General features: G+C 37.9%; 1 protein-coding gene across 1 annotated transcript in view; it reads right to left on the bottom strand.

The window, feature by feature from the left end:
* Nucleotides 1–3,137: 3,137 nt before the first annotated feature.
* LOC308642889 (centromere/kinetochore protein zw10 homolog) overlaps nt 3,138–21,980 on the bottom strand; it is a 332,905-nt gene continuing 314,062 nt past the window's right edge. Inside the window, exons 11-16 of the mRNA XM_081282270.1 lie at nt 11,012–11,083; nt 9,198–9,367; nt 7,986–8,116; nt 7,358–7,489; nt 6,369–6,571; nt 3,138–3,716 (exon numbers count right to left, since the gene is read on the bottom strand). Coding sequence (XP_081138396.1) covers nt 3,572–3,716; nt 6,369–6,571; nt 7,358–7,489; nt 7,986–8,116; nt 9,198–9,367; nt 11,012–11,083 — 853 coding nt within the window. The 3' untranslated portion in view covers nt 3,138–3,571. The remainder of the gene's footprint in view (nt 3,717–6,368; nt 6,572–7,357; nt 7,490–7,985; nt 8,117–9,197; nt 9,368–11,011; nt 11,084–21,980) is intronic.

The following is a 21,980-nucleotide window of genomic DNA, read 5'->3' as shown; positions in this document are numbered from 1 at the left end:
TTCCCCCCCCCCCCCAGCACTTAGTACCTTTAAACATAGTATTTAATTTAAATTTTGTGTTTATAATTTGTCTTTCACTAGAATTTAAACTATAATAGGGGAATGGAATTTCTGTTTTGGGCTTGTTATTGTCATCCAGTTCTTAGAACAGTGCCTGCCACCCAATAAATATTAAGTGAAATGAATATACAAAGTCTTAAGCCTGTGGCACAGGAGGACATTGGTATTTCTGGCCTTGGTACTACTCTCTTCAATAGCTAAGACCCATTTACTCCTTCCCTACTCTCTGCGCTAAACAAAAAAACTAGGACACCTGATTTCTGAAGAGGAGTGAAGAACTTAAACATAGCTCATCAGAATTATTGCCCTCCTCCCCAACCTCTAGGCAGAGATTTCATAACTTGATTTGGAGACATCTAATGCTATTTCTAGTCATAGCTTGTGATATCACAAAATTCTTAACCAAACTTCTCCCAACAAAGTGAGGGATTTATCTAAATCATATAATAATTGAAATTCTCAAGCTGGGGCTTTGCAATTTTTAGGAATTTTTAGGCTTTGGCAAAATGCATATTTTTAGGAGACAATTATTACAAAACAAAGGTTCAGAATCAGTATTAGGAAGAATATAGGCATCAAAACAACACACAATTCAGAAAGATCATTTTATATCAAGACTTTCTGCACAAGAAGTAATGGCCAACAAGCTTACCTTCCTGCATTTCTGGCTATCTCCCATCACTAAGAAGTCACTACTATACACATCATCATTTATCCCTAGCACACACACACACAAAAAAGCATGGAGCTTGGACAAAATACTTCTTTGGGCCAGATTTTTATGATCACAAAAATACTCTAAGGTGTGCGTCTGTATATTTGTGTGCCACTTAGTACTTTCAGAAGATAAAATCTTGGGAAATCAGATGATAGAATGAAATGCCACAAAAAAGCTAAGAATCACCTCCCCTTAAATGTTAATCAAAGAAAACAGTTTGAGCTATCCCAAATGATTGTTCAGCAACATACTGAAGCTTACAGTATAAATGCTGCTCAGAGTCAAATGACCTTTCAAGAGCTGACCAAGACCAAAATATAAACTGAGGGTAAAATGGACAGGTTCTCTAGCTTCTGTTTCCACAGACCAGGCCTACATGCCTTGTGATACTTCCAGGCCTGAGGAAAGAGTGCCATCTGCAGGATCTCTGTTTCAAAAATTACTGGTCAGGTGACCAATTCAGCATTCACAGAGAAACAAGAACCACTATTAAATCCCCTCATGAATTTGGTTGTTTGCAGACTTGCCTTTTCAACAATTCTTTTTATTGCAATCTTGAGATACCTTTTTATGAATTTCATTTCTTAGTCACTTGTACAATCCTGACTGCTCTTAAAAAGAGGTTTCTTCTACTTGCCCCATAGATCCACTAAGTAAATTAAGACTCTTACAATTCCCTAACTCCCATAATCGACATACTTTTTCTAAAAGGTTCTCTCCCATTCCAACTCAGGTTTCCAATCAGAACAAGTACCTTCAAGGACCCTGTAAGAGCTGCCAAACCCAGCTCCCATATGTTCAATCAGATAATCTGTCCCTAATCAGAATGAACATCATCTTAATCATCAGCTATTAGCTGTCTCAGCCAGAAAACAGATGAAGTCTACCTGCTCTGTACCATGCTCATAGACTATTCATCAGAGGAAACAGTTCCAAGATTGAGCCTACGTGGCCCAAGAACTTTAGTAATGCAGTTTTCCATGTTGCTGGGAGGAGGAAAGGAGAATACCATATAAGAGATCCCACCCCCAAATTGTTGTACCTGTCAAACAATAGGAATAGCATCTATGAATAAAGAAATCTGTTGTTTTGTGTAACATCTTTGTGATAAATTTATTTCAGTTCTGCCCTTAGTTCACCACTCCCAAAAATGTGGAGAAGAGAATGCTACCTGAAATTGTGTGAATTTTCAAAACCAGACATTTTCGTTTAAAATAGCCCCTTCTTCCTCTCTTAAGAAAGCCCACTTTGGGCTGGGGATGTGGCTCAAGTGGTAGCGCGCTCGCCTGGCATGCGTGCGGCCCAGGTTCGATTCTCAGCACCACATACAAACAAAGATGTTGTGCCCGCCGAAAACTAAAAAATAAAGATTAAAAAATTCTCTCTCTCTCTCTCTCTCTCTCTCTCTCTCTCTCTCTCTCTGTCTCTGTCTCTCACTCTCTCTTTAAAAAAAAAAAAGAAAGAAAGCCCACTTTTTTGTTCTCAAAAAACTGAAGCTGGTTCAGACCATTTTTTATCTGTGAGTGCTCAGAGTAGGACCTGCAGAGTATAGACAAATAGCTTGTTGTTAACCCAGCTGAGTTCTATCATAAGAAATCTAGACTTCTTTGTTTAGTTCTTCTATGATCCTTAAATGGGAAAAGAAAGACCAAGCAACCAGAATGACTTGATTAAAGATCTTGGCTGAATCAGAACTAAGTACAAGAAGAAGGCGGCAAAAGGAAAAACAATGTATGTTTTTTGGGCAAGGAGATTAGAAGACTGAGGACAAAGAAATCAGGCCAATTATATTGGGAATGTCCTTCAGACAGAAGCTGCCTCAAAAACATGTAAAGATCACACCCCTATTTCAGGAGGGGAAACTATTATTTAGTACCAAGAGATATAATCCAGTGTCCTAGACAGATCCAGGATAACACCTTAAACATAATACATACTGACAGTGGAAACAAAGACTTAAAACAAAAATTGAGCTGACGAATCAGCTATGTCCACCAAATAAAGGATTAGGCTATAAAGCCCAGCATGGGCATCTCACAGCATGTACATTCCAAAGGAACATGGGCAATGTAAAACCCTTGACATTTGCTAAGGTACAGAAATAGCAGAGTGTCAGAATGAGGCTGATGGAGGACCTAATAAGAAAATAAAAGTCAGTTGAAACAGCAAAACTTTCCAAAACTTAAAGTCCTAAGGGACTTAGGAATTCTGAAAAAGTGTCAGATAGTATTACAAAGAAAGGAGATGACAAGTCAGTACATCTGTGAGGGTCATATACATCAATTTTTTAAAAGTACAGAAGAAAACTTTGTCTCTTTTGTCAAAGCCCCCTTGTTATCAAAGACACTCACCCTTTAACTCTGAAAGATATTATTTACTAGAAAGAAATATTATAGGTCTCCCAATTCCTGCAAAACCAAATATGGTATCCCTATCCACTCCCCCAAAAAAAATCTCTCATAAATTCTTCATTCTACGTCTTGGATTCCTTTTTCCAAAATCAGGGCCTAAAATTACAATGCATACAGTTCCCAGAGAGTCCTGGAATCAGCATAAATACTGCCCCACTGTTTCTTATTTATCAAAGGAGAATGCCTAGAAAGTCAACGAATTGAGGTGCTTCACTTGACATCTTAATATCCAGTTTTTCAACAAAGTCTCATACAGGCCAGGAGGTAAGACATCCTTATATAAAGTCAAGCTTCCATGAAATTCTGGTTCACCAAAACCAAAGGGTGATCCCAAGAAGTCTTGTGGAGTAACTACACCAAAGAAGGAATCCACAAAGTCAAGTTATGGCTTTCTCAGGAAGATCGAGCTACTTACCTTAGCAAGGGCAGCGGCTCTTCTTTCTGTGTTCTGGAACAAGGCACGAATTAAAGCTTTTACTTCACTGGAAGAGAATGCAGTTGCCAGCGGCCCTTTTCCATCTGCCCACCTGCAAAAAAGAAAGAATTTTGTCTTTGAAGTGTAATGATTTTAAATTTTATTTCATCCAAATGTTTTGTTTTACATGGAAATAAAATAAATTCTAGATATCCTTTCTCTTCTTTACAGATTTACCCATCAATACCTTAGATGTTCTGCTCATTGGCTACATCTGTTATCAGTACAGCTGGATAAAGAAACCAAGAGATAAAGACATGGCTATTAGCACTTTTACTCACTAAGCCTCCTCTGAACTTGATAATTATAACCATATTCTCTCAAGCCTTGGACTCTAACTACTTAAAGTGAACAACAGAGAAAACCTGTTTCAAATAAAAAAATATTGGTATTAAAAATATAAAAAGAATTCCCATAAATCAATAATGAAAAAACAACTTAATAGAATAAAGGACAAAAAATATGAAGAGGCATTTTACAATACAAGAGATATAAATTACCAAGAAAAAGATGCTTAATCTCATTAGTATTTAGAAGAATTAAAATGACAATGAGCTATTATTTTACACTTGATTATCAAATCTGCTAATTCCAAACACTGGGGAAATATGAAGAAACAGGATATATAACTATGAAATATGTGTACCACAGGATATATGGTGCAGCAATAAAAAATAAAGTGTAGCTATATGTGCCATTATGAATATATTTCAAAGACATGATATTGAACAAAAGGAGTAAGTTAAAAAGGATTCCATTTATATAAAGTTCAAAAGCTGACAAGTCTAATCTTTTTTATTGTTAAGACTATGTGTAAATGTAAAACTATAAAGAAAGGCAAGGGAATTATATAAAATTTAAGTGAGCAGTTACCTCTTAATGAAAAGCATTTGGAGAAGGACATATAGGGGTTTTCAAAGATACCATTTATATTTTTCTTTAGTTATGTAATAAACATATTAATATTTATTCTTTTTATTTAAACTGTGAAAATAATTATCCACACTATATTACTTCATATGTATATTTTACAATTAAAATGTTTAAATTATACATGAACTAAAGGTGGGTTTTGTGTGTGTGTGTGTGTGTATGTGTGTATGTGTGTGTGTGTTGGTAAAAAAAGTTCCAATTAGTTACTAGTCTTACATTTACTGAACTCTCTAGGAAGGAAAAAAAAAAATCTTCCTAAACAGAAAAAAGAAGTTGGGATGTACCAGTACTATAGTTTTTCGCATTAACAAGGAACTAATGATTATTCTCGGCTGCAAGAAAACCATTTAAAAGCAGCAAAAAGAAAAATTCCACTGCTCTCTGGAGCATATTGCCTAAAGACATTTTTCTTACCCATTAAGGGTTTATAAATAAACAAATTAAAACTTTGTAATAAATGTAATTAAAAGTATCCTGATGTGATTTTTTTTCCTAGTAGAAATCTCATTTATATTATTTTAGAATGGACAATATGTGCTGCAAACTACTCAGACTCATCTAGGATAACTGGTCTAATATATCTGGATATCTGCAGTAAATCAAGCTAAAGTAGACAGACAAGTGACTACAGAGTTGGAGATGGATAACCTTATGTCCTCTAAGGGAATTCTTTATGCAAGGTATACTTATTCATGAATCACTACCATCAACACAAAACCATTAATGCATGTATAACTAAGTCACCAAGTACAAATACTTGGGGTCCTTCATCTATCACTATTTTGCATAAGAAATACAGTTTATCACCATTTTAAGTAGAGATGTCCTAGTTCTGCACAAAGAAAACAACATATTCTGTAAGTATCATGCCCTCTGTATATTATGATATGATGTAACATACATTTATGGAGCATAGCCACATTAATCAATAGTGTTGGGCAAAAACATCATTAACTATATTTAAGAAAAGAATCCATTCCAGCATATAGCACTTAACCTCTAAAACTATTTATCCCCTGCAGAAAAACAACTGGTGAATCAAAAAGTGGTTTGATGCTGCATATTTCTTTAGTTATACATGGACACAATATTCTTTATTTTGTTTATTTATTTTTATGTAGTGCTGAGGATCAAACCCAGTGCCTCACATGTGCGAGGCAAGCGCTCTGCCACTGAGCCACAACCCCAGCCCTGATGCTGAATATTAAAGACATAAAAGTAATTTCTCTATTCATATACCAAAATCATTATATCCACTGTTGATCAAAGTGAATGAAAATTTCCGTTCAGTAGCCCAACGGAGTGGCACATGCCTATAATCCCAGAAGCTCATGAGGCTGAGGCAGAAGAATCCCAAATTCAAAGCCAGCTTCAGCAACTTGGTGAGGCCTTAAGCAACTCAGCAAGACTCTGTCTCTAATTAAAATATTAAAAAGAGCTAAGAATGTGGCCCAGTGGTTAAGTACCCTGGGTTCAATTCCCAGTACCCCCCCCAAAAAAAAATTCCATTCAGGTATAAAAAAGTTGTACTTATTATAAATACCAGATCATTTATATTGCATGCCAAAACCACGTTCATGATCCAAATAATATAAATGAGAAGTGTTTATATTTTATCAAATATGAGAAAGTAGTAATGAGATCTACATGATGATAGCCCATAAAAAGGCCTCGACTACTGAAACTTTTTCCTGAATAATAATAAGATACAAAGAAAACCACTGCTATCACTGTGAAGATATACACGCCTCTATAGAAGGGTTACACGCACCGATCTCCAATTTCTTGCAAGCTAGCTTGTAGCATCATCATCAGTTCTTTGAAAGGCATCCATTTTGACACATAGATGGGAACCTCTTCTTGATATTTCTTGTTCTTGCTTTCTTCAGACAGAGGTGCAAATACTTGGGGTCCTTCATCTATCACTGTTTTGCATAAGGAATACAATCTATCACCATATTCAGTAGAGATGTCCTAGTTTTGCACAAAGGGAACATAACAGAATTTGAACAATTCAGTAGTAGGGAAAGGGCAGAGCCATCTTCATTACAGGCTGTTCAGGTGGGTCACCTATAGCAATGTGCTTTCTACCCCATTTAATACACCTTATTAGATACTAGATTCCTTCAACTCTCTGAAAATATTCATGTAACTAGAATGACACAAAACACGTTTCAACAGTTTGTCAGTAATTTAGTTTGCCTACATGAAAGAGTTCATTTCTGTAGGAAAAAGTGGTATAGCATCTTGCAAAGCAGGGCATTTATTACAAATGAGGATTTTGTGAGTCTATGCTTTAGAGGCTTCAGCTGGCCAAGACCAGGCAATTTTCCTTGTAGGATCATACATAAAATCCCAACTGCAACATTTTCCAAAAAAAAGTGCTATCTGTATAAGACTTTATTCACTTTACTAAATGAAGGTATTAACTTGCAAATGCCATACAATACATCTTGGGACTACTGCCCAGTTTCTTATTTCCTCACTCATAATTTGCAGATGCTAGACTTGAGAAGCAGTACAATCTTAGTTTCTTGTCTAGGTATAAAAGAGATTACCAAGTCTCCAGCAAAACATAATTAAGACAAAACTGAAAAAAAATACAGCATGAGTCACATATGAAACATGAACAATTTTTTTCCACCATAAGTGTTGATTAAAAATGAGATTTCAACATCACTTTTTTAATAGTCACAATTTAATAGTCACAATAGCATTGCATCTCAATTTATATCTGGGGAGGCATATAATGGCCCTTACCTCAAGGGCAGTGATTCTGCTAATGATCTCAGAAATTGCTGTATTTAGTAAAGTCCCCATAGCCTTGCAATATATATTCACTGGCAGGATATCTTGCCACACAGTTCCAAGTCTCTTTAGTTGGTGCAGTACCTGTCAGAAGAATAGAGCTATTTACATAGGAGAGAGATAGTTGCAACTCACATTTTCCAGATTTACATTTATAATTAATGTGTTTCTGGGGAAAGAGGTATATGCAAAGATGAGGTAATAATATCTGCTTCTTGAATATTTAACCTTAATAATATCCCTGGTAGCTAAAACGTACCAGGATGGGAAAACTGCAGTAAAAAGATAAAGCACTTAAGAGATGAGCATGGATAAAAGCCTATATTTCAAACTTCTCCAATACAAGTTCATGAGTCAACTACAGACTTACTTAATTGTCAACTTAGTGTGTCAATGGAGAGATTAGCTTCCTGTTGTCTCGGTAGGGCAAAAGAATATTTTTAAACATAACTGTGAAAGGTATCTAGATTATCCAGTGGCGGTTATAGGAAATCAAGAAAGCTACTTGTTAGGTACTCTTATGCTTAAAAAGGTATCTAAGGGTAGAGTACAAATTTCAGCACTAGCAAGAGCCTCCCACCTGCCGGATTGCTTTACTTGCTGCAGAATAATTCTCTTCATCGTCCATGTTTGAAAAGTTCCTAGCACTTGACAATCTTTCCAGAAGTTCACCTTTCTGTGCCCGCATTTGGGCCAAAAAGCACTCTGTCCCTATGATAGGAAACCAAAACACAAAATTCTAAAAGATATATTTTTACACACTGCAGAAAACCAGTAGAAAAGGAGAGACAAGCATAAACCATATATCTGTTCTATCCACATGAAAACAATTGCTAGGTAACATCACAAAACTGTCCTAATAATATAGAAAAAAAATCACTAACACAGTTAGCCAAACCCACTCTTAGGAAAATAGATAAATCCTTCTCAATAGTTTGCCTAGAGTCTGAGTCAGCTAAAAAATATTACTTACATAGAAAAAGCTACTTATTATTGTGATATATCTATACCAGAGAAGGAAAAAGTCAAGAAGTGAAAAGCTAAGTGAATCATATAGATTCTCTGCTTTTCTTGGCCTATCATTATAGAAAACATATCAATTTAACCCACATTTCATTTCTTTTGACAATCGCAAGTAAAACTAAGGAAGATGTAAGGGGAGGGAGGCAAGGGAGAGCTGTCTTTGGTTTTGCAAAAAAATAAGCACTGGCATTAGTGAGCTATTACCAACAACTATCATAGTATAAATCTTATTGTGTCATTTCAACATAAATGATTTGGTGAATTCAATGCATATCAGCAATGAAGTCTGGAACTCTAATGTACCAGGAAATCATAAATAATGTCTTAAAAAAATAACGCTTCTAGAAAATCAAAAGGAAATCAGTAGAGGAAAGGGCCTAAGGGGAGGAAGGAGGGGAGAGAGGAGGGAAGAGAGGAGAAGAGGGAAGACAGGAGAAGAGGGAAGAGAGGAAGGGAGGGAGGAGAGGAGGGAGGAAGTCCTGAGGAGTATTGGCCAAATTACATTGTGTATTGTGTGCATGTACGAATAAGTAACAACAAATCTCATCCATATGTACAACTATGATACCCAAATTTTTAAAAAAGTAATGCTTCCATAAAGACTGCATTCATTTATAAAATTAAATAACCAGAAACATATACAAATTAAATGCCCTTCCGCTTTCAGAAACAGTGCAGGAACACCACCTAATTTCTAACTCCCTCATTTATAAATTACAAAGGTACTAGGCTGAGAAGCTGCATAATCCAAATTTAAGGTATCAATTACCAAGTCTTCTGAAGCCAGGTACAAGATCCACAAAAGTAGTAGTACCATCACAAAGAATGGAGGCAAGGCGTAATCTGAACTGATGCCCCAGGGTCAGCAAGTGGTGAGCAATATACATACAGTTATTATGGTGAATAGCAGCCAACTGGGGAAGTTTTTGAAGGTTCTCCCTAGGCAATGAGGAAGGGTAGAAAACAAACCATCTATTATTAAAGTCAAGGTTGATGACAAGTCACTACTACTCTAAAGCTGTCATGTCTCTATGCTTTAATAATTGTCTATTTTGTAGATGCTGAACATAATAAGATACAATCTCATCATTCCCACTCACATTCAGAGTTAGGTTGTTCTGCCTGTGTGACCTTATCCTACAAAACTATCCCAGTGATTAACAAACAAGAAAAATCAAGGGGATCAAAAGTTTACCTGAGTCAACTCTTTGTACTGGAAACCTAGCAAAGATATGCATACTGCTCTTAAAATTTAATTCTGGTAAATGTCTGTAACTACAGGTTTACTTCTCCTTTCTCCAAATTCCTATTTCATTCATGTAATGAAGCATTTAATATTTTCTAATTCACAACTTTTTAAAGCCACCTAGAGATTAGGGTCACATGGGAAATAAAGTTAAGCCAGGCGCTGTAGCACAGACCTACAATCCCAGAGCTTGGGAGGCTGAGGCAGGAAGATCATGAGTTCACAGCCAACCTGAGCAGCGGTGAAGTGCTAAGCAACTCAGTGAGACCCTGTCTCTAAATAAAATACAAAATAGGGCTGGGTATATTTAAAAAGCTCAGTGGTGGAGTGACCCAGAGTTCATTCTTTAAAAAAAAGAATGCTTTAAAAATTTTTTTCAAATAATAAGGGGAGGGAGGCGAAAGCAGAGTCCTTGGCTATGAAATAGCTTTCTTGACATTATTAAAAACATTTATAAAAAACATTCAAATTATTTCATTTAAATAACAGAACTTCTGAAGGCTTACAGTTGAGTAACCTTTCAGAACATAAAAGAAACCTTTAAAGCCCAAGACATTAAGTGAATAAATACAGCCTAAGATGCTACAGAGAGTGGCTAATCATACTTCACAATTAAAAAGCATTCCCTTGGGGCTGGGGTTGTGGCTCAATGGTAGAGCGTTCACCTAGCATGACGAGGCCTTGGGTTTGATCCTCAGAACCATATAAAAATAAGTAAATTAAATAAAGGTATTGTATCCAACTACACCTAAAAAATAAATATTGAAAACAAAATTCTCTTATATCTTATGTCCGAAAAACTATGAATGCCAAGGGAAAATGTAGTATGTTTACTGGATAGCACTGTGAAATATTGACCTTTCTGGGTTTTTCTGGCACTGAGAATTGAACCCATCCTGAGCCACATCCCCAGCCCTTTCTATTTTTTATTCTGAGACAAGATCTCACTAAGTTGCTTAGGGTCTTACTAAGCTGCTGAGGTTGGCCTCAAATTTGTAATCCTCTTGCCTCCTCCTCCCAAGTGAGAGTACAGGCATGTGCTACCACATCCAGCATCTTTCTGTTTTTCAACCAAGATAAGTAAGGCAATTCTTAAAATGTATAGGCATTAAAACAGGCAAGGCAATTTTGAGTTTTTAAATTTGCATTATTTACTGTAAGATTCTGTACCCTTATTAATAGTAAATATCTAAGTCCTTTAAAATGGTTCACTGCATTTTATTGTGAATTTCAGTAACCAAAATATCTTTGGTGAAAATATTAAAATAGTAGTTTTAAATAAATAAATATTTTAGACATACAACTATTATACAGAACTGAGATAAAGTAGTACTTACTTATGATATGTTGGTACAACATCATGGAACAAATGAAAGATATCCCTCACTGAGTAGAAAAGTTGGACAGCACTAAAAGGAAAATTAAAATTTAAGAGATATACATAAGGATATACTATAAATGAGAAAGAAATTTCAAACTAAGTACACTTCTAGTGAAGGTCATCAATTAAAAGTACAGTTGCAGGGAAAATCCACCTTGATCATTGCTGGAAAACACTACTCATCTAGATGGAAATATATTCTCAACCAGTATTTACTAACTAAATTGGAATTCTAAAAATTTGGATATATTAATAGTCTTTAGAACAGTAGCATTCAACCCAAAGCCTTTTTTCCATTTATCATTTTGTGTTCTGCAAGTACCCTCAGTATCCTTTTAGTTACAAATGGAGCTAAGCCTCAGGCAAATGTCACCTACTCACTGATACACACTGCAAAGGGCAAGGTATCAATAAAGGCACTCACTTGGTTCTTTTAGAATCAGCCTGACTTTCAGCTTTCACTTTTTTCTCTTTCTTTCCCAATGCAGAGAGATAAATCAACATTTTCTAGGGATAGAATCTAGCCCTCAAGACTTTTTGCCCTTTAAATTTGGTCTTTAAAACACCTCAAAATATTAAAATGCATTTTAAAAGAGCAAATATAAAACTTGTAACACTTCTCTCTACACAAGAGTGTTTTAACCTATATACCTTGAATAACACAAAGGAATTCCACAAATATTTAGGAAAACAAGTCGTGGTTGCTATACTCCAAAACACCTTCACTACCAATTATCATGATAACTGACTAAATTCATTCATTTTTGCTATATATATCATCTGAGGTTTGACAATGTAGAAAGAAAGGTATTGTACAGTAGGTGATTTTTGTTTTATTGGCACAATTATACATAGTAGTGAAATTCATTATACCACATTCCTATATGCATAATTTAAATCAATAATAGATAATTCAATCAATAAATAAGAGATAATTTAATCAATCTCATTCCCCAGTACCTTCTCTTTCTCTCCATTCTTTCCTCCCCATCTGCTTGCTCTACTCTACTGATGTCCCTTCTATTACTGTTATTTTAATTAGTGCATAATAATTATATATATAAATATAAATGGGATTCACTGTGGTATATTCGTACATGAACATAGCATAATATGATAAATTTCCTTTCCCAGTTACTTCCCCGTGTCCTCCCTTTCTTACTCCCTCTCCACCCCCTTGTACTACTCTGTTCAGTGGTTTCCCTTTATTTTCATAAGACCTCTTTTTTATTCCTTTTCTCTAGCTTCCACTTTTGAGAAAAAATATTGACCCTTGACTTTCCAAGTCTGGCTTATTTCACTTAGCCCCATAGCACCATGGACCCGGACCAAACCTTTAACACATGAGCATGTGGAAGACACTTATCCAAAACATAGCCAATGCCATCCAGGAGGAGTTTGAGTCATTCTTCTTCCACTCAGTTTAAAATGAATAATTTACTCATCTAGGGTTTCACAGCATTCTTGTAATCTCTTGTTATTTACTTGATAATATTATAACAATTTACCTGTCTCCCATCTAAACTAGATGTGAGAGCTTCAAGGCCAAGGTCCATCTTTTTGGAATTTAAATTTGCATATCTCAGAGTTTATAAAACTCAATGCCTAGAACATAGTAATTGTTTGCTAAATGGTATTTGAAGGAAGTAAAAATTCAGTTGAAACTCCTAGTACCCTTCCTGTACCCATCTAGTCTCAAGCTCAAAAGTTTTTTTCTTCATCATCTGATGCCTTTTGACCCAACTAGATCCAGGAAACTTCATGTTGATTTTCTTGAAACAGATGCATCTGAAGGGATAGAGAGAAAGATTTCTGACTATACACTATACATTTTGAATCCAACCAGAATTGCAGGCAAATATGGGAGGTGGTGCCATCAATCTGTATAAATCACCACCTAAGTCTAGCTCTTACATAAAATAAAGTGAAAACCCCAGTTATTCATATTGTTTAACTGCACAGTCCCAAACCAGCTGAGAAGCTATCACACTCTATAACAATTATGCAGACATAGGTTCAAAGTAAATGAGGAAAACCAACATTAATTTTTCCCATGCTAGGTCCAATTTGAATTGAGTTGATGGCTCATTGTTTTTCTGGGGTCTGTGTGTCTTCATCTTTTTCATCTGCCAAATGTCTGAGATTAGAAGTAGGCAGAAACAGAGACTCTTCCTCTTATATCTTGTTGTGTTGTGCCAGCTGAGTACAGCTCCACTTTATTTTTATTTTTTTGAGCATATGGAAATATTTTTATTTTGTTTTTGCATTACTGAGGATTGAACCTAGGGCCTTGCATATGCCAGGCAAGTGCTCTACCACTGAGCTACATCCCCAACCCTTGATCATGTAAGTGGAAAGGGTAAATATAATACAGTGGTTCTCAACATGAAACCCTGGGCCAGCAGCAGCAGTATTGCCTAAGAACTTGTTGCAATGCCTCCCCCAGGCCTCTTGTATCAGAATCTCTGAGGTGTGGCCCTGCTACCTGTGTTTTACCAAACCTTCCAGATAATTTTGATGCATGCTCATGTTTCAGAACCACTGTTAGAACCCTGCTACATCAACACCCAACTCTCACACTATGGCTAAGACTTTCATTTATCTTCCTTGCTTCCTCCCATCTCACTGGATCATTTTGAAGCAAATTCAGATATGTTCTCTTTTATCCATAAGTATTTTCATATGTGCTAAGGGCTTTTAATAAGAACAAAATAATACTTTATAGCATACATTTGTTAAATATCTGGGCCAGGCCGTTCATCTTTGGACCCTTCATCCTCAGACAATTCATTCTTAGAATATATGCAAGAGCCTTAATAGGATAGTTTTTGATCTGAAAAGAACTCACCTAGATAGAGTCTTTTTTCTTGAGGATAAGAATTTAATATTTAGAAATGGATGAGTCTGGTCATTATGATACATATCTCAGTCAGTTTGGGCTGCTATAACAGAATGCTATAGACTGGATGCTTAAACAAGAGAAGTTTATTTCTTATAGTTCTGGAGGCTGGGAAGTCCAAAATCAAGGTCCTGGCATATCTGGTGTCTCGTGAGGGCCCACTTCCTAGTTTTCAGATGAACACCTTCTCATAGTATCCTTACATGACAAAGAACAAAGAGGAAGCTCTCTTTTATTTTCTTATGAGGGTACTAATTCCCTCCAGGTTACCTTCATGATCTAATCACCTCCCAAAGGAAAGGTCCTACCTCATAATACCATCCACTGGGGTTTAGGATTTCAACAGAGGAATTTTGTCAGTTGGGCAAGGAGTAAATGCAAATCAAAGAAGTAAGTCCCAACCGAGGACCTGATGAAATGATTCTCCTTAAAAGAGACTAACTCCTTACAGTTAAGAAAGGTATTGTGCTACCTCCTATCCATAGGGTATGCAATATGGTTGTTTTCTGGAATTGTGATAGATTTACAGTTTATATCCATATTCCTCTGCCTCATCTTTGTTCCGATCCATTTGCATTTGTATGAATATTGGCTGAAATTAAGACCCCACATCATGGCCTTGATCTGATATTTCCTGAAGAATATAGGATTCAACCCACCACCCTGTTTTCATCAGCTTATTGTGCTAAAGTCTCTAAGGTAGACTGTCTCAGCATAGGATTCTGCTGTTGCCTGGTCTCCCCAAGTCCTTCTATACCCCACGAGTACTTATTAGATGCTGAGAAACTCAAGTGAATATTTGTTCTCCTCTTCTAATGTCTGTGGCAAAAGCTGACACTTGCATGGAACATGATTTGATAGCAATATCTGCAAAGTGTCAGAAAGGGGAGGGCATCAATACACTTAATTTACTTGGAATAATTCATTGCCTAACTGGAGTTTTCAGTGAGGGCAGACACATTCCACACTAAACTAACTCACCCACCTGGATCAGGAGGAATATAGTGAATCCATCTTTTGAATGAGATGTAAAACTGAGTTTCTTGCTTTCCTTAATGACTCCCTTGGCCCTTCCTTCCTTGAGATGGGGCATTCATTCAACCAGCTGTTTTTCAAAGAGGGGTATGTATGCTATTGACTGAAAGCTCCCATGTTATTCCCACCGGAGCCAATTTCTTTCACCATCTGCCCTTATATTGGGTTGTGTTGCTTGCTGTCAGTTTAGAGATATATTACACTTCAAAGCAGGAAAAAATGTACAGAGTTTTTGTGTGGCACTGGGGGTGGGTAGTGATTTTTCTTTCCTTCTAAGGCTGAACCAGTAGGAAGCCTGTTTTTACAAGGGATTGAAAGTAGAAAATAAAGAATAATTGCATATGGCAGTAAGGGGAATCCTCAGAATGGTCTACTGAGGTCACAGAGTCCCTTTGAGATAAATATTCAAGAGGCTCCCAGTTTAAGTGGCTCCACAGTGACCTCTCAATTTCCCATCTCATGCATCAGGCACCATGGTCAAAATGACTTAAAGTAAAGTTTGCCATGTTGTAGCAACAATCAGCTACAAGTTCTGAGATTTTGGGAGAGAATCCATTGGTGGGCTCCTCTCTTGTTAAGAAACAACCATCACTGATAAATGCTTAACATTGGCCCAGTGTCATTGGGCTGACACAGGACAGGAAGGGGACGAGAACTGGGGATCCCAGGCGAAACAGCAAAAGGAGCTTGGGGAGGAAGGATGTAATTACAAGGCACCTTCAAATAATTATGCTATTACTATCTAATTAAGAAGTGCCACTTTATACTTTAACTACCTGAAATTCAGAGATCACCTAGCAGTGACTCTCCACTGAGCTTTGGCTTGCCCCTGAAGGAAGGAAAAAAGGACACAGTAAGGAAATACTGGCTTTTGAGGGGGCTGCAAAGTTGCTGAGAAGGAGCCAGAAATGATCAGGAGAACTGTCATTTTCCTGTGCTGTCAAACTTCTTACTTTTCTGAGCCTCTTTGGAGATATCTGCAAAATGAGGAAAAGAACATACCCTTCCTTGACTTGCTCATCATTAGGCTGGTAAACAAATCAAGATCCAAATCTCTGTGAACATTTTTAATCATCTGTTCACATGGGTGAAATTGCTCAATATGCATTTGTTAATGTTTGCTTTCTTAAGCCACTGTACCCCTATAGTGCAGGGATGCAGGAGTTTTAAGACACATAGGTCCCATCCTCAAGTCCCTTTTAATCCAGTTGAAGACACAGAATGGAGGCGTTGTTTGATTCAGTCAGACAGTTATGCATTCATTCAAGTGTTCATCCTATTATTGAGCACCTGGTTTGTGCCAGGCATTATATGTAGGTACTGGCAACACAAAAATGAAAAAGAAACACATTCTGTCCTCAAGGGAACTGTTGTGGTCTTGGGACATGCAGAGGACAGCAGTATAAGCTTTCGAGGGAAGCTGAGAGTGATTCAGGGATGCAGATATTCTGAAAAGGGAACAATTTGCTGTGGGCCAGTTGGACAGAACAGCTTGAGGACAGGCCTCACCCTGGCCTCTGGAGCAGGAAGGAACAGGAGTCAAGTCTAATCTTTGTTCCAGCTAAATTTGAGACCCTGAAACACTTTGCCCTCTTATTCTCCACCTCATGTTTCACCTTCCCAAACACAAGCAATAAAACCTAATAGGAAAGGCATCATGTGGTAATAGAGAAGATTAATTCCCAATTTTGATTTTTTTTAACCATTTTTACTTGACTGAGTCAAACTTGCTGTGGAAGATGATTCATTACTATCTATTTTAAATCAAGATCAGGAAGCACAATGACACCCCAAAATGACAGAGAATGTATTTCAAGCGAAGAAATCTTAATTTTTAAACTTTCTTTTTGAATAATTTTGTTTTTCTTTGGAGAACATACAGACAAGAAAAGACCTAAAAAAATTGTTAAGGAATTCACTACTAGTGATGGAATCCATATATTACTTATGTAAGCAAAAACCAAAAAAGACACTTTTTTAAAAAATCAAATATTATAGAAGAATATTGAGTAAAATGAAAAATGTCTTTTTATATCCACTCTCACCCCAAATCTACTCCTGGAGGTAACCATTACTGACCTTCTTAGTCTCTTATTACATAATTATATGCACATATGAGAATAAGTACCTGTATATACATACATAAATGAAGTCGCCTGCCATGTGTATTATTCTACAATTACATCTTTTTTGAATTTAACAACATATCTCATAGATTTTTCCAATGATAGTCTACTTTAATATGCCTGAAGGAAACAGAAATTGAATCATTCATTTCCTTTTGTGTTCTGCTTTCCAAGGGAAGACCAGCTTCTTTCATCCATATCTGATCTAGCCTTCCAATGAAGCAATAATTGCTGTCCAGGTCAGGGAAATGGGGCAGAAAGGAAAGGGTAAAGGTATCAGAGTTAATATGAGCCACAGTGAGTTCCCAGGTTTTTAAATTTGGCCCAAATACAGGAATGGAAACCAGACCAAAAAGTAATTCTTGAAACTTTCAGGCAAACTTTGATCAGCTGACCTCAGGGAGTAAGATAGTACTGACCTCAAACTGATCACTATCAAATCCATATTTATTGATCTGCATGTGAAAAAATGTGCAAGAGCTTTAGTGATGTTCCTTCCGCTATCTCCCCTGTACTGCAGGAAGAAAAGAGGAAAAAAGAAAAGAAAAAAAGAGGAAGGGAGAGATGAAAAGAAAGGAGGGGAGAAGAGGGAGTCCGGGAGTAGAGGGAGAGAGGGGACAGAGAGAGGGAAGTAGAAAGGGAAGATGGAGGACAGAAAATCTTGTATCTGGCCTCTGCCCTCTGCAGGCTTATAGTTGAGTTCCTATGGTGTCTCTCTTGTGGAAAGACTGGAGGCTCATGTTTTCTCATCCCTCCAGGAACACAAACATGGCAGAAAAGGGTTTATTCTGAGTTTACTCTATGTTTATCTGGTGTTTATTAGATCTGGACTCCATATTCAAACCTTTCCCCTCTGGAGTAGGATGAGTCTTTGGGGAAGCAGTCTTTAATGTATTTAGTTTTAGACCCAATTAACCTGAGACCTTGCTATCCGTGGGCCCTTATCTCCTATTCTTTTCTCATCTCTCAAAACTCAAGCAATCAAATTATAAAGGAGAAGCATTGGGTTTTGTATCCGAGAAGATTAATTCTTGAATATACAAGGTATGTTAGTGCAGTTGTAGAAATAAACAGGACATCTGAACCTTTGATGAAGCCTCACTCAGTCCAGGAAGAACATAAGAAAAATACCACCCAGGGATTCTAGGGAAGCTAGGGTATGCTTGGGGAGCCAGTTCCTGGCAGAGAATAAGGTACACTCAGATGGGATTTTGAATGAGATTTCATGAAGTGATTACCTACAGGGTGTGGGCAGGGCTAAGGGAACCAATGAGGGTGGTGTGGAGGTATGCAGGGTGACTAGTAATGGTAATCAAGAAAAGGGAAAAGAGGAAAAAAGAAAAAGTAATGTGAGCCATTACTAGTCTTGCCATGAACTAAGAAGGAGAGTGAAGAGTGTTATCAGAACCTGGTGAGAACTGAGGCCACCTAGAGGGCAGGATACTGCCAATACCAGAACCCAGCCCTGAAGTAGAGAGGGAACTGGGAAGAAATACTCCTGTACACCTCTTGCCTCACTCCCACCTCTCAAAGGTGCCTCCTGATGGCTGAATCCAACTGGAGCCAGATGGAAAAGGAATCTGGAGATGAAATCCATAGAGTCAGCACCTCAGGGCACAGAGTGAAATGAAGAAGGTCAGAGAATGAATCCTGGTGGTGGTGATGATAGGCCAAACATAGAGAATAATCATGGTTTTAAACTAATGGAGATTCAGATTGGAGACCGAGAGGTCAGGGCAGGGAAACTTGGCAGAGTTTCATGAGGCTCAGGATCAAATCAAAAGGGCAAATAGTGTTGTTCATTTTACTCTGGTGTTCTTAGAGCTGGAAGGATGCAGAGTAAACCACTTGTCACTGATTTTCCACAGGCTAGAAAAGAAGTCGGGAGGCCATTCTTCTGCCTCAAAGGAGGATAATGCTAGACTCTTCCAGGGAGATGGGAGGTGTGGAACTCTTTACTTACATACTGTGATGAGATATGCATTCTGATTCATCATCAGCCATCTAAAGGAACCTAGAAAAAGTAATTTCAGTTATAAACACTTGAGCATTTACTAAGGGACTGTTAAGGTTTGAATGTGAGGTGTGAAGTTCATGTGTGAGACAATGCAAGAAGGTTCAGAGGAGAAATGATTGAGTTATAAGAGTCAACCCAATTAGTGTTTTAATTCCCTGATAGGGATTAACTGAGTGGTAACTGGAGTGGTAGGGTGTGGCTGGAGGAGGTGGGAATTGGGGCGTGGATTTGGGTATATATTTGTATCTGGCAAGTGGAGACCTCTCACTCTGCTTCCAGATCAAAACATGAGCTGTTTCCCTCTGCCACGCTCTTCTGCCATGATATCCTGCCTTGCCTGGAGCCCCGAGGAATGGAGACAGCTTTCTATGAACTAAGACCTCTAAAATTGTGAGCCCTTGAATAAACTTTTCCTCCTCTATAATTGGGCTGGTCAGATCTTTTTTAATCACAACAGCGAAATAGATGACTAAAACAGGGACACACAGAATTTTAGACTTGTACTGGATACAGAGATGGGCAAGATATTGTTTTTGTTTTCTTTTCAGAAGCTTTTCCTGATGAATGAAGCAGATAAATGCTAGAAGATTATAGTTCAAGGTGGGAGGGGATCAGTGCTCTAGAAGAGGTAAGTACAACATATTATGAAATTAAGAACAAAATTGGAGGTTAATTTTGATTATGCATATTAAGGAAAGCAGAGAGGTATTTCAGTTAGGTCTCAAAGAAGAGGAATACAATGAGTTGGGGAGCAGCAGAGGAGCACAGCTCATGCTCAGAAGGATGTGGAGAGCTCTGGGATGGTTGAACTATGCAGAGGGAGGTTGAGGGCTGTAAGAAATGGAAATAGAAAAGACTCTTAGGGCTAGATCACAGAGTAGTGGGGCTAAGGCTGCCGGTTGCCTGTTCAATACTTTCTCCTCTTCATCCTTACTGCTTCAGATTGGAGAAGAGTTTCTTAAAAGTCCATGTTAAAGACGTGGTCCCTAGGATGGCACCTTCAGGAGGTAGTGGAACCTTTGAGAGATGAAGCTTTCTGGGGTATCCTTAGGTCACACATAGGGTGTGTCCTTGAAGGGGATTGTGAGATTCCTGCCCCTTCCTCTTTCTCTTTGCTTCCTGGATCACGAGGTGAGTGATATTGCTTTCTCACACATTCCTCCCATTATGTGCTGCCTTGCCATAGACCCAAAGCAAAGGAGTCAAATGGTCATGGACTGGAACCTCAAAAATTATGAGCTAAAAATGAATCTTTTAAAAATAAATTGATTATCATTTCTGTTGTAGTAATGAAGAGCTGACTAGCATACTTACTAACAACACCCTTTTAAAAATTTTTTTGGAGTGGTATATGCTCATTCAAAACCATGAACCTCCTCAGGTGCCTTCTCAGGTGGAGGGGCATCCCCTGGCTAGTTCTCACCTACAGTGCACCAGCAGCCATCTACTGGGTCAGGTTATGGGAAAGCTATTGCATGACTGATAAAAGGGACTCAGTTGGCCCACACCTTTTGTCTTCTGCTCCTCTCTCTATCTCCATGTCCAGAATGTGAATCCAAGGCCTAGAGGTAGAACAGACATCTGGGGACCTTGAGGCAAATGCCCATGCTTAGAAGGGCAGAAAAAGAATGCAAAAGAACGAGGGTCCATGATGATTTCCTGGAGCAGCAGCATCTGTTTTGAAATGCCTACCTCCTCACTTCTTCTCACACATGGAAAGAAGCCTCCACAGTTATCATTTCACTATATGTAGCTGAATAGACCAGTCTATGCCTGTTGCTGGAGTTTATGGCATAGGATATTGGGATCAATGAATCCTGTTAAATGATAGGGTAGACCTGCCATGAGGGAACTTCACCTCTGAACATGAAAATGAATTTCCAGAGCTGGCATTAAGTCCATCTTTATCCCTGACCAGCCAGGTGACTCAGGGTGACTCACTTAGTTTTCTGGGAACAGCATCATCATTTTAAAGGTATGGATTTTAGAAGGTCCCTGATGTTTCATCCAGGTTCATGGTTTGAACTTGACCAACCTATTAAGTTGACCAAGATGGCAGGTGGAGATGTAGAGGCTGGCAGCAGAAGTGAGAGTCCAGAGAGAGAAAGCTGGTGATAAAAGAGACTCAGTGTGTGGTTATTACACTTGGAAAGGTAGAAAATAGTTAAGAAATTGAACCAAGGGTATAAAGAGGCAGGAAAAGGAGTTGGTTGTAAAATCAATGGGTCTCTCAGATCACTTGGATGGAGGCTGTGCTAAACAGAGAAGTCGTAGTGGATTAATCTGAAAGGTGACTAAAACACAAAGAATGTAAAAGGACCAAGTATTCTTCAATATTACAAAAATTTTGAATAGATTTTTGGAGATGCAGAAATAGTGTGTGGCCTTATCTCACTCTTAGGAAGTCATAGATGCAGAAGCCAACAATAATAAAAATAACTTTGATTCATGTCACACTTTCCCCCTCAAGAACCCAATGCATGTTTATATAGTTGTTGCAAGCTTATCATTGCAACGCCCTTGCACAGGGAAGAAGCCAGGAGCATGCTATCTCTCCCTACTAGATTGACTAGAAATGTTGTCTGAAGAAGCAGGGATCTGACCAGAGTGCCAAGGCCAGCCAGGGACAGAGCAGAGCAGAGATTAAGCCACTGGGGCTCTTCTGGCCCTGCAAGATATGAGAAAACCTGGGCTCTGGATTCTCCCCACTCAACATACTAGTGACTACACAATGCATGAGTTAATAAATGATCTCTTTGCCTCGTTTTATTTCTTGTGTCCAATCTAGATGTGCAAGTCCTACCAACAGCTTTATAGTTCTACATGGAAAATAAAAGCAGGGCATCTC

This window comes from Spermophilus citellus, assembly GCF_964194105.1.
Source record: "Spermophilus citellus genome assembly, chromosome: 2".
Classification (NCBI taxonomy): Eukaryota; Metazoa; Chordata; class Mammalia; order Rodentia; family Sciuridae; genus Spermophilus; species Spermophilus citellus.
The sequence above is the reverse complement of the archived record's forward strand: the minus strand, read 5'-3'. Positions and strand labels throughout refer to the sequence as shown.